Source organism: Triturus cristatus, chromosome 5_1 (genome assembly GCF_964204655.1).
Source record: "Triturus cristatus chromosome 5_1, aTriCri1.1, whole genome shotgun sequence".
Taxonomy (NCBI): Eukaryota; Metazoa; Chordata; class Amphibia; order Caudata; family Salamandridae; genus Triturus; species Triturus cristatus.
Window position 1 is genome coordinate 912976185 of NC_140587.1, and position 13423 is coordinate 912989607.

At 46.2% G+C, this 13423-nt stretch overlaps 1 protein-coding gene across 1 annotated transcript in view; it reads left to right on the forward strand.

Moving 5' to 3' along the window:
- Positions 1-13423, forward strand: part of CTDP1 (CTD phosphatase subunit 1) — a 646418-nt gene that overhangs the window by 129287 nt on the left and 503708 nt on the right. The window contains exon 6 of the mRNA XM_085605940.1: positions 5871-5961. Within this exon, the coding sequence (XP_085462066.1) occupies positions 5871-5961 (91 nt within the window). The remainder of the gene's footprint in view (positions 1-5870; positions 5962-13423) is intronic.

Below are 13423 nucleotides of genomic sequence, written 5' to 3' on the forward strand. Positions count from 1 at the left end.
CTTTCGCCTCTCAACTCCCCTTTCTGTCTCTCTATTCCTTCTCTTTTTCTCCCACCACATTAACCCCCTTGTCTTCACATTGCCCTAGTTCTCCTATATATCAACCCTTTCCATAATTCCATATATTTCGCTGCCCCCCGTATAGGCTACCCTTGCCTGTGAATAATGCATGGATGCCACTGCTGAATTATGCACTCCGTTGTCAGTATGCTGTGTGTTTGTTTAGGATTATGTGACCCCCATGGACCTGTGGCCAGAGCAGGTGCGATGGCCCGGGGGGTGGGGGGTGGGGGGTGGGAGAGGGGGAGGGGTATGGCTGGGCAGAGTGCTGTCTGTGCTCACGAATTAGCCTCAGATCCAGGTTAAGTGTCTCCCCCGGGGCCTTCCTTGGGTCAACGGCGCGGAGAGTGATTGCATCCGGGAAGGTTACAAAAGAAGTAAGGACAGACAAGGATGGATGGAAGGCATGAACCCAAGCCCTGCCAGTCAGTGCTTGCTCTGACAGCTCTGTACCATTGTCGCACACTTGCCACCGTTGTGTGGCCAGAATAATTTAGCTGGTTTTCAAGTTTTAAATCCACCGACTAATATGATGATTACGTCATTGGAAATGACGTCACTGGACTGTTGGCCCTGTGATGACTTCACAGGAAATTACAATAGGGGTCTTACGTCAGAGAAAATAACCATGTGGTGTCTGACCCGGAGGACATAGAAGGAAATGCTTATTAGGGCATAAGTAACTGACCTTTGAGCTTTAACCTCCATGAGACATCTGTTCATCAGCAGACATATCTGCGTGGTGCACTGATGGCATGGCATGGCAGTCAGTAACTGCAGCGGCGAGACATACATAGCAGAACACCACAAGGCCTTGCAGACCCCTGTTTTCAATCCCTTCTTGTTTTGCCAACTGGTGTACCTTCTCCCAAAAGTAGTGGGAAGACTGGGAAATCTGTAGGCTGTAGTCTGGGTGAAAAAGACAATCTGCTTTCTACATCAGTAGGGTTGGGAAGTAAGAGGCAGAGTAGAACATCACTGAGCGGCCTTGACCGCTCTTCAGAAGAGTCAATCGTGCCCCTCTGTGGGACTTGGAACCCGCAGCCGAGGTGTATTGCACTATAAAATGCGTACCATTTATTTGGCAATCAATAGTTACATTATTCAGGTGCCAGAAGCGCAATAGGTGGTGTATTCCATGTCATATACATTTACCCTCACACCCTTCCTTGCCTGTATGATCAACATGCTGCACAGTCATGGTACAGTACTCTGCTGTGCCACAGAAGTCTGTATCTTGCCAGTTTCTGCAGTTCTAAATCACTGTAGATGGCTGACTGCAACAAGCGGGGGGAGGGGGAAGCAACTAGAGGAGCAGGGAACAGAGAACTACAAGCCCCAGAGCACACTGAAATGCTTACGAGGCGGAGAGGCTCAGCAACGGGCCTGTGGGACACTTCTTAAGCAACTCATCTGCCTGACTGGATGCGTCCCGGCACTACCAGCGTAGCAGACATGCACAAGCATAATATAAACCATTTTTTAAACTAGTGTAGCAGACACAAAAGTGTGCCATTCTTACCAATGTAGCGTGACCTGAAAAGATAACATTACAAAAGCGCAATATTAACAAGACAAAGAAGAAAGCAGCAAAGGGAAAGAGTAACACGAGAACAAAGGACAGGATTAACGGCAGATGGCTGCCGATGAAATTAAGCAAACAAAACCTGAGCCGTAAAAAAAATGAAGCACGGTGTCCGGAAGAGTGTTTCACCAGTGGATGGCTGGGGAAGCTTCAGTAAGCGCGGAAGTGAAAGCATTGTGCTCACGCTTGGAGCTGAATGTCAAAGAAAAAAAATACAAGCCACGCCAGAGAAATGGAAGGCACGTCAGCCATTGTTGAAGATAAATGCGGTAATAGCAAAAAAAAAGTGCTTAGCAGCTAATTAAGAGACACTGTCTCCCGCCGCAAGTAAAAGATCCAATCCCGGTGGGCAGGGCCAAAAGCGGACAGAGTGGCCACCAGGAGGGATTAAAATGTCTCCGGTGCAATCATTACACAGTGTTTTGCATAAACCATGACGCCAAACGACGAACACGAATGAAAATTGCAGGCGGAGCAGAGAGACGACTTCTGGAACCGTATTGATTCCCAGAAGCCCTTGCATGGCGAGTGCAGCGCATGCGCGCTGCTAACGCCAGGCAAGACCTAAAAATGGGCGTCCAATGACTCCCAAAAACAAGTGTGGGGCCATTGACCTCTATAAATCCGAGTACAAAGTATACAACGGTAAAAAAGCAATATCAATCTCATTGTCATTGCAAGCAGAGTTCCATCATCGCTCCCTTCAGTTGGTCCTGGGGCTGCCACCATTCATGTGAACTTCCCTTCCGGACCTCACATGTGTCTCCGGGAAGTCCATTGCTGCTTCTGGCTGAGTGAAGAACACACTTCCAATACATCCTAGTCTAAGCTTGGCTGAAAAGAGCATAGCCAAAGTACTTGATAAATGGTTTACGCAACGGCTTGTTAAATTCCTGAAAGCACCGCCTGGCTTACAGCACAGGAGGAGTAAAGTCAAGGTAGAATGTTACTGAAGTGCTGTTATGCGGGAGGTCGAGTTGCATGTATGCAACATATCGCTATGTAAGGTATCGCAAAAGAATGAATTCTAGGGTTGTGGTCCCCCTACTTTGCAGCTAGAAAGTTACTATTTAATAAAAATAATCCCAACAGTTCCTGTGAAACAATCCATAATGAATAATAGAGGCACACCTTCGCCCAAATTTATCAGTATAAAAGTGTCAGGTCTGTCATCTGAGTCATGGGTGTTGACTAAATTGTCCTTTAAAAGGTAGTTCCCCAATGCGGCAGCCCTTTGGTCTGAGTGAGGAATAGATATTTCGCATCAATCTTAATCGATAACAAACATGACACAAATATATTCAAACAGATTTTGACAGTAGAGTCCCTACGTATTATCAGGTTGGTAGACTTATTTTTTGACGAGTTGAATCATTGTGGAAGAGGTGTGGCGCAGCGGCCAGGGTGCCTCCCTCTGAACTAAGGGGTTCATGGTTCGATCCCTGGTGCCGGCGGCAGGTTTGCCCAGCACCATGTGACTGGGCAATAGCTCGCTTAATCTTCCCGCGGGCCCCCACTGCTGGGACACCACTTCGGAGGTAGCTTTGTGCTTTACAAATACTGGTATTTCATTTCATTTTTCAACTCTCAAACAATAATGAAAAATTGTGATTATAATGGATTACAAAATTATTGTAAAAATTAATTATATAGACCTTCTAATCCATCAAACACTGTGATCTCTTAGTTGTAAAATGCAACAAATAACCTGTGTTTACACTCTTGCCTCTAATAATTACTGGTTGATTACAAAAGCAAACCTGCTTTTAACCCCTTCCCCGCTCATGACGGAACCGTTCCGTCATGAGCCACGGTTGCCGTGTGCTCATGACGGAACGGTTCCGTCATGCCACGACCGTTGGCGGCCGCTCCGCCCACGCGGCGCTGTTTCCCCGCCTGTGCGGGGGGACAACGCAACTGGGCGGAGTCATGACGGAACCGTTCCGTCATGAGCACAGCTCAACCGTGGTTTCATGACGGAGCGGCTCCGTCATGAGCACAGCGCCACCGCGCTGCCCCCCCCCCCGCAACCCCAGCGCCGCGGCGGAATTCCCGCCGCGGCGAAGGGGTTAATTGATTTTAGCCTATTACTGGAAAACATGAAAAACTCCCCTGGTAAATGTCTTTCTCTTTGTGACAGCTGGGGGGCAGACAATCAAGTGCTACTGCAATCTGCTTTTGGCGTTTTATCAACCACATATTTAATTATTCTTTGTCTAGTCATTTGCTCAGATCTTAAGCAGCTAAAATTACATGGCGCCTATTTCTTATAGCGTTGGTACATAATATGGTTTTACCCTCTGACTACAAATATGTATAACAAGGGTTTTCATGTGCCTTTGTTTGGGTTGGGCTTGTGTGCTTTAGGGCCACTTTTATTAGAATATTGTTTTTTCAAGATTAATACTTCGAGCAGACACATCTGTTGAATTTCACCCTTCCACCACTGCCTACTTCACAGCTTCTCTTCCTCTTTTCTCAAGCTATTTGTTTTTTTAAAAATAGTGCTATCTTGAGACTTGTAGTCACGTCGTAGCATTTTTGCATTTGCAGGTAGTTATAAAGGGATGTCTCTTTTCCCCCACCTTTTGATAAATATTGGAATCCTACCTACCTAGCACTACAATATTAAATATCCCTATACACACTCCGCTTGTCAACACCTCTCTCCCTTAGTAGTAGGTAAACATATAAAAAATCTGAACATCCAAAGGAAGAGCTCAAAGAAACCTAGTTGGACATCCCTTGGTAGTAAGCACTCCAAGGTCCGCCCCAAGATTTACTCCAGGAATTGCCACTCCCTACTATTAAAAAATGTTTTTGTAAACATTCACAAAGGGACACTCTCCCTGTTTGCGAATACTTTAGCACCTCTTTTGAGGAGGTGGTAAAAGATTAATGTTTTGTGACCGGAAGGCAGTTGCAAAACATTAAGACATACCAATCCGATTCGATATTTGGAAAGGACGCCTTAAACATGGCCCTTTCAAATACCTAAATGGAATTTGGTTGCTATCCTAAATTGTGGCTCAATTTAAAACTGCTGTCTAGGTACAGGATGAATTTTTGGGAAGTTGTGAGTATATAATTCCTTATCTTTGGAAGTTGTTAATAAAACTATTTTTACGGGAATTATTTTTTTTTGTTTTCTAAATCATGGACATTTGAAATTAAATGGATTGCAGGTATATTTTGCCCATGATGTCATAGCGGCCATAGTAGGCCCGTTTCACCACCATCGTTTAATAGTTAGCTGTCTCTCATTAATCTGCTAACTCCTCTTGCATAGGCTCTTCTCCGGCTTTATACAGTGTCTTTTCACATAGTGCTGAGTCTCATGCCTCTTGTGCTTCTCCCCTCCTCCTTTATTGCTGCATAGTCTTTCCTCTCCAAACTTGGGCCTTCAGCATCTCCCTCCTAGAGACCCCTCTTAGCCCCTCACCCTGCCAAAGGAGCTGGGTCACAGTTTATTGTTGCTCATTCCATTCTCCCATTTGGTCTACTGCCCAGATGTTGGTGCTTAAACACCCTGTTACTCATTCTGTACCCACCTCTCCTCATTCTTCTCTTCCCTCCAGTTGTCTTTCCTCCATCCATCCCTGTTGCTGCTCATCACACCCTATAAACTCTGCTGACAAATGCCTTGTGCTTTCCAACTCACCATTTATACTGCTGTTGTCTAGCTTTCCGAGTGTATGAGGTTTGCATTCTCCTTCTCATCTCAGGTGTTCAGTCTCTCCTTCTGTGCCACAGGTAGGTATTCTCACCTTGTTTCTCCTCCCTAGTGCCCAGCCTTCCTCCTCCACTTCCCCTTTATGATCTGCCTTGTTGTTTAGTCCGACCTTTACCTACCTTTTGGTGCTCAGTGTCCTGTGTGTCACTGGTGCTAATTCATTAATCCCAGCTGTACCTAATCTATTGCTCTGTCTTCAGTTGGGGGTTTCTTGGTTTATAAAATATATTCTGTGAATAGCTGTTTGCAGCTGTACTAACCAATGCATATATGAAATATTATGCACACGAAGTATAAACAAATGTCTCACTGAAGTGTTTAGCAAATGGCTTACTCAACCTGACTAAAAAGTATGATCAAACTGATCAATGGTGGAAGTTCATTGTGGTGAATGCAGTAGGTCTTTAGAAGGAGCTATTAACCAGCACTAGAAAAGTGTGATAATAAATATGTGATGAAGGAAATTATTATTGCGTGTTTTCTTAATTGTAGGGTTTTTGGACCCTGAAACGAAACTTTTTTCACATCGGATATTGTCACGGGATGAATGCATTGATCCATTTTCTAAAACTGGGAATCTCCGGTACGTATATCTGGGTATCTTGCTTATCACTGGTCTGTTATATTAATTATGTATTCTGGGTAATTGAAGAAATGAACACTTCAGCAGAGATATAATCTTTACACCTGCATTTTTGCTTTGTTTTCAAAATGAAATGGTGGGGCAGAGACTGTTTTTGTAGAGGTAATTGTAAAAGTTTAGCAAATTCTCTTTTCCAATCTAACACAATTGTTTACTACTGGGTTGGATTACATATCCTATATCTTGTTGCCTGGCTCTACTCTTCCTTCATTTTTGGGTCCTTAACCTCCAAGTTCATTTGGAAAGCAAAATGAGGCCATCCACCATCCTCACCATATTACTCCATGTCAGCAGGACACAATTTTTCCGGTCCTGGACTTTAATTTGATACCAATTGTTTCATCTGGATTTGTAGTTTTCGTTATCTCCAATTTAATTATTTGATTCAAACCAATTTATGTAATGAATTGTAAATATAAACCCATAAGTGGAAAAAGTGTGTCCAGTGAAATGGCAGCCCTACATTCGGCCTGACATCTTTCTGCTACCACTTTCCATGTGCAGATTCTTCTTTTATCACTTTCCACTCCGGCAATACGGTTATTAACGTGGTGTTGTTGTTGGATGTTTTTTCAAAAATAGCGCTTGATCACCCAAGATTCTTTTAGTGGTGGTTATGTAACTGGATATTAAGAATATGAAGTGAGGGGCGTGGCTTGGTCGTGGACCAAGATGGCCGCAGGGTAGTGAAGCTCCTGTTCAGGCCCGCTAAATCTGACAAATATCTTGGCCCCTGGTGGCATCAACCTTCCGGAAAAGATGAAACGGGAGTGGTGAACCTATCTGGCACCCGGATTGCTGATCCAAGGAATCCCGGCATCCCGTAATAGATACAAGTGACTGCTGCGACTGAGGGCTGAGTCTGCGGGGCTCACAGCCGTGCCTAGACTAGTGTTGCCTTGGGCGCTGGGATCGCGGGGTCGGTAGGACCCGTGGGACTGTACAAATACCGCAAAACAGAAGCGGCGATCGGAGGTGAGAAAGAGCCTCAAGTAACCGCTACCCAATCGACGTTGGAGAGAGCGAAGATCCGGTGAGAAGGAGAAGGTGCGGGTGGGGCCCGGTGAGCAGAGCTGCGAGGGGTGAGCCAGACTGAGAGGTGACGAAAAATAGACGTGGCCCCAGGTGAAAGCAGCTGCTTATGGGCCCATTGTGAGTCAGCCAGTCCAGCGACGGAGTTGAAGCGAAGCCCGTAAGGGGCGGCGAGAACTCCGAATGGGCCGGGTGGCTGCAACCAACTTGGGAATTCGACCAGCGTCACAACCAGGACAGAGGCCGAAACACATAAGAGGTGAGCCAGAGTGCTCATTAAGCATCCACACGAAGGAGGAGGGAGGTGGCGCAGGCATCAGGAGGTTTACTATAGGGATATACTATCATCAATGGAAATGAGCTGTGAGAGGAAAAATGCAATTACTACCCCATAGAATAAGTCCAAGGGTAGAGGTCTAGTGAGAGACCCTCACTTCCTTGCGGAACACAAACGTTGGAAGAGCTGTGATTAAGAAAGGCCCTACACGATTGGAACTGGACGTTGGCCGGGGAGCAGATTCCAGAGCCTGAGCGCATTAGCAGAGATATATTAGACGGACGGCAACCATAAGGAAGATGGGGAAGCCCAGAGGGGTGGGCCAAATCCAGTCTAATAAAATGGACAACTAGGCAGTTACAAGACCCCCGCTCGGAGGGAAGATGATGAGGTGGCAGAGGAGCAATCTCTCACCGTGATCATGGCGGCGATACGGGACGACAAAGGCTCCCTAGAACCTAAAATTGACTGTCTCGGTGGAGGTCACCCTAATCAGAGCAGATCTATCCAAACTAAATGAACAGGTGGCCACCACAGAGACCAACATCAACCAGCTTCAGTCCAAAACGAAACGGCTGGAAGAGCAAGTTCTCTCCATAACTCAACAAGCAACGCAGATGGTAGCACGGCTGGAAGACCAGGAAGGGAGAGCAAGAAGAAACATTAGGGTAGTGGGGGGTGCCTGAAGGAGCTGAAGGGCAAAGCATGGCCCTATTCCTAGAGGACCTTATCCTTAACAAGTTGCAGCCCACACGCCTCTCAAAGTTTTTCTCTAAAGAGAGGGCTCATAGAGTGCCGACGCTGCCTCCCAAACTAGGAAACCCACCCCGAACCATAATTGCCAGAATATTAAACCACCGCGATAGGGACGCAATACTCCACACCGCCAGAGTAAAAGGTGATCTCCCATATGAGAACTCTACCATTAGGTTTTTCACGGACTTTACGCTTTAAGTGCAGAGACAAAGAGGGAGTTTTGACATGGTTAAAAACGAACTACGATCCAGAGACCAAATATATGATGCTCTTCCCAGCTAGACTGAGGGTAATAGCAGAAGGAAAGTTCGCAACACAGGATGAAGCATGGGAGTGGCAGGATAGCTGGCACACAAGCGGGAAGAAACAAGATAGAGGCACCAGTCGAAGAGCGGGATCAGCGAACGGTAGGAGGGAGCCAGCGATTGAACAGGACCAGCAAGCTTCCTCAGGGAGTCCTAACGACCCAGGCATCATGAAGGAAGACCCAAATAAGTGAAGGAGGGGCTTTGTATGAAGGTAAGCAAGACGCGCAAGGGGCCGGGCCTTGGAGCATACCAGAAGGGTGTCCTGAACCACCAAGACTTTGGGAGATGCATGAAAGAGCAATGTTGGCAGAGACATTGAACTGAGATATATAAGGGACTACCAACTGAAATTGGGCTTGGACGGGGAGGGTCGAATTATTATAACCTAGTTGTTTGTTGGTCCTGCTTGATCGACCACCCACTCAATCTATTAGCTAGAACTTAAATGTGTATACAGGGGTGACAGGGGCTCTGCGGGTTTACTTGACCTTAATAGCAGGGGAAGGGGGGGGGGGGGATGGGAAGAGAAAATGTTGATTGTTATCTTAGTTTTGAACTGTACCACAAGAGCAAGAATAGGAGAGCAGTAGTTTGGGAAACCCATCCGGAGAACAAGACTTGTATAGTGAACCTATGTGAAGATGGGGAGCCATAGACAATCCCAGTCCCCGGTTAAGTTCTGGTCCTGGAATGTTAACGGCCTAAATGGAAAGTTTAAAAGATCAACAGTACTACTATTTATAAAGCGCCATGCCCCAGATGTAATTCTCCTCCAAGAGACGCACCACATGGGGATTCATTGCAAGGCTTTAGATAGATAAGGCTACGCTCTCCGGGCACATGCAGGATGCACCTCGGGCTCCAGGGGTGTAGGGATTCTGATTAAACGCTCATGTCCGTTCGTAGAACATAACCAGTGGACAGATGACCTTGGTAGATACACAGCACTCAGCGGGATGTGGTAGGGGGAGAGACTTCATTTCTGTTCTGTTTATTCGCCACTGGGGATGCTCCCACACTAGTCGCTCTGGGCTCCATACTATCACAGCTGCCGGAGGGTAGACTGGTCAGAGGGAGGGGGGGGGAATATGAATGATATTCTCAACGGAACTAGATGTACTAAGCAGGAGTCCAGCCAGGACGGGTATCTCATGAAAGAGTGGCCAGCTAAGGGGGTTCCTAGAGGCACTTAGCCTAGCGGATATTTGGAGACCTCAAAACCCTGGCACAAAACAATACACACACCTTGTTGCGGCGACGGGGAGCCTCTCAAGACTAGAATATATCATTACACAAGTCCTGGGACTGGGAGAATCAGAGAAGCGACGCATATAGCTAGGGGCATATCTGATCACTCCCCAATAGTAGTGAAGTTAGTAGGTCTGGGGAAGGGCTATACGCTTCCACCGAGAGTCAAACCTTGGTACTTCAAAGATGAAGACTTTAGCGAAGAAATACGGGTCTGGACGGAACAGTACTTTGACAAGAACCTGGGGACGGTGGACTCCGCAGTGACCCTTTGGAGGACTTTACAACGGTCATTAGAGATAGAGTGCAGGCGAGAATAGGAGCCATTCAGAAAGAGAAGCACATTAAATATGTCACTCTCGAAAAAGGTGTAACCCGTCTAGAGGCTCAGACAGTGGGAAATGATCCCCAAGCAAATAAGGAGACGCATCTCCTCCGTGTCCGACAGAAAGAGCAAAAAGACCTAGCAGAAGACCGTGCAGGGCACTAACACGGGCAACACAACACTGACTATACCACGTAGGTGATAAGGCCAATAACTACTGGCGTGGTTAGATAAGAGACAGGAAAGGCAACTGGGTTCCCGGGTTACACGGTGAGAATGGGAATAAATATGAAACCGGGGTGGAGATTGCAGAGGAGTTCGCTTGATACTACGAAAAGATTTACACATCTCACTCCAGGCACTCTGCAGAGGACTGTGGAGTTTTTCTGTGAGACATCTCCATGCCACATCTTGGGAAGGAAGATGGGGAAAGCTTAGATACAGACCTAACGGTAGATGAAGTTAGTGCAGCATCACAGGCCCTACAATCGGGAAAAGCAGCGGGCCCTAATGGCCTTCCAGTAGAGTTATATGAGGCTGTGTTGGATGTAACAGTGGGACATATGTTAAATACGTTTAATCAGGCATTTCAAGAAGGTATACTTTCAACGAACCGCGGTGATAAGTTCTACAAAAACCAGGAAAACAACCCACTAGTTGTGGATCACTTAGGCCCATTTCACTTCTGAATTTTGAAGAAAAAGTGCTTGCCAATCTCCTGGCCATGAGACTAGCCGGAGTGATTGAGACACTCATTCATTCGGACCAATTGGGATTCATGCCGCATCGAAGCACAAGGTTGAACCTATTTGGGATACTGCATATAACTAGGGCACTCCCTGGTCAACAGATCGCCCTCCTGCCTTTAGATGAGAGTATGGCTTTCGATAGCGTGGAATGGAACCATTTGTATGCCGTCCTGATACATTGCAGCCTCTGGCCCAAATTTATCGCCTGGGTTAAACTCCTATATAATCAACCCTTGGCCAGGGTGAGGGTTAATGCCACTGTGTCCCATACGTTTACCTTGCAAAGAGGTACCAGGCAGGGGTGCCCGCTCTCCCCAATTCTCTTTGCACTGGCCCTGGATCCACTAGCAGCGTGGGTGCGGCAGGACCCGTTGATCTGGGGGATCCCGGTAGGAGACAAATGGGAAGACCGCATTTCTCTCTATGCGGTTGATATTCTATTATACTTGAAGAAACCGCGGCAATCAATTGACCGTGCCCTACAGATTTTACGTATATGTGGTGAATACTCAGGGTACCGGATCAACTGGGACAAATCTTTGTTGTTTCCTCTCTCCGGAGGACCCCCCACCTTAACATCCAGGTGTGCAGTACCCATACAAGAGGAAAGTTTTAAATAATTTGGGATCTTTATCACACGAATACGGATGAGTTTCATCATTAGAATTTAGGGCAACAACTAGACAGGCTTACGGTCGACGCGAAGCACTGGTGCACGCTGCCACTGATGTTGATGGGACGCGCTGCTCTCTTTAAAATGATGGCTCTTCCACGACTACTTTACATGTTGCAATACTCTCCATACGAGGTGCCTCCCTCTTTCTTTTGGATGGTAGATTCAGAAATTCAGAAACTATTGTGTAGCGGAGCTGCCCCACGAGTATCAATAAGCAAGCTCCAGAGGGGTCTTCGAAGGAGGACTGGCGGTCGGTGATATTCAGTTACTACTGGGCCTCGCAGATAGCGAACGTCAATGGCTGGATGTTCGAAGACAGGGCGGAACCAGCATATAAGGTAGATAGATTGACTATGGGCACGCGAGGCCCACAAGCATTACTTTACAAGAAGCAAATCGATAAACACCCCCTTGTACATACAATAACAGTGGTAAGGGTGTGGAAAGCGGCCACCAAGTACCTGGGATGGGAGAAGAAAATCTCAGGGATGACTCCTGTGGGCTGGGGACTTTGTGAAGGAGTTCTGTAGCTTTTGGACGTTTTTTTAATCAAATGGGAACTCGAGACACTAGGGAACATTCAGAGAGGAGGGGCATACATTACATTCGAAGAGTTGCAAAGAGACTACATGATGGGTCAAGGGGAATGGTTTAAATATATCCAATTAGGGCATGCCCTACGGAAACCTATTACTGAAGGAGAAACACAAAAAGAGGCCACTCCATTAGAAGATAGGATACTGACAGAACCGATTAGTGAAAAGACAATATCCCTATTTTATAACAAAGATAGTCAATAACGCACCAGACCCCATGAGCACAGTGCGGTTGGCATGGTAAAAAGATGTCGGTACCTTGGACGATGACCAATGGGTGGAAGTACTACAGGGCCCGAGAGAGGTGGCGAACCGGGCTAGGTTCCGATACAGCTTAAAGTATTACATAGTGTACTACCCCAAGTCAGTGTTATACAGATTGGGGAGAAGTGAAAATGTGAGTTTTCATAGGGTCTGTGGGTCGGAGAGCTCCTTTTGTCATTTGCTTTGGGAATGCCTGAGTCTTCAGGAGTTTTGGATAAAGATCACCATGGCAATGTCGGAAGTAGTGGGCATGGTAGTCCCATTAGAACCTAAATGGTTCCTCCTAATTAGGGAGGCAAACGATGACTGGCCACGGCGCGTAAAACAATGGTTGGTACTGTCCGCGGTGGTGGCTAAGGGTAATGTAGCAAGGAACCCTGACACTTGAGGAATGGGAAAGTGATCTGGATTGGGTTGGCAAGCGGAACTTACAATATTATAAAAGTATGGGGTGCCTCAGGAGGGGGAAAAAATCTGGAAGGCATGGCAGACATATCGAGAACTATAGGTGGAATTAGAAGTATCAACCTGTTCACTACTAATCAGGACACTAATTGCTACCGGATGAAGATCTTAAAATGTAAAAAAAGGGATTCATATTGTAATACAATACCCTGTGTATGTACAGCAATTCTACATGTTGATAAAAAGTTTTTTTTTAAAAAGAAATCTGAAGTGAACCGTGTTGGGGAGTGTGAAAGCGTGAGGGCAGTAGTTTGTTCAAAGCTAAAGTGACAGCTGAGAAAATGCTCAACCTCACTTTCTCCGTCTATGCAAGTGCAGTCCTCTGAAGGAGGACTTGAATAAATTAGTGATGATGAGGGTTCAGGATATATACTGAGGTACTCTTCTCTTCAGCCATACTCTCGCAGTATAGTACACAAGTTTTAAATTGGATATTGGTGCAACCTGCTCTTAGCTTGGATACCTCTGTATCACAGTAGCAGGTATAAATCAGTGAGTGCTCGTCTTTAGTTGGGGTGTTGCGTACTTAATCAACTGAAGGCATGTCAGGAAATGTTGTTGCATGCCAAGATTTAGTGAATTGCCTTAATCTGACCTGTAAATCAGTGCTACCAATAGTTAATTAAGGAACAATTTTTTTAAATATAGTTCTTTTTATTAAGTATACTGATGCATAGCAGAACATCACAAACCTAGGTGTCCATTA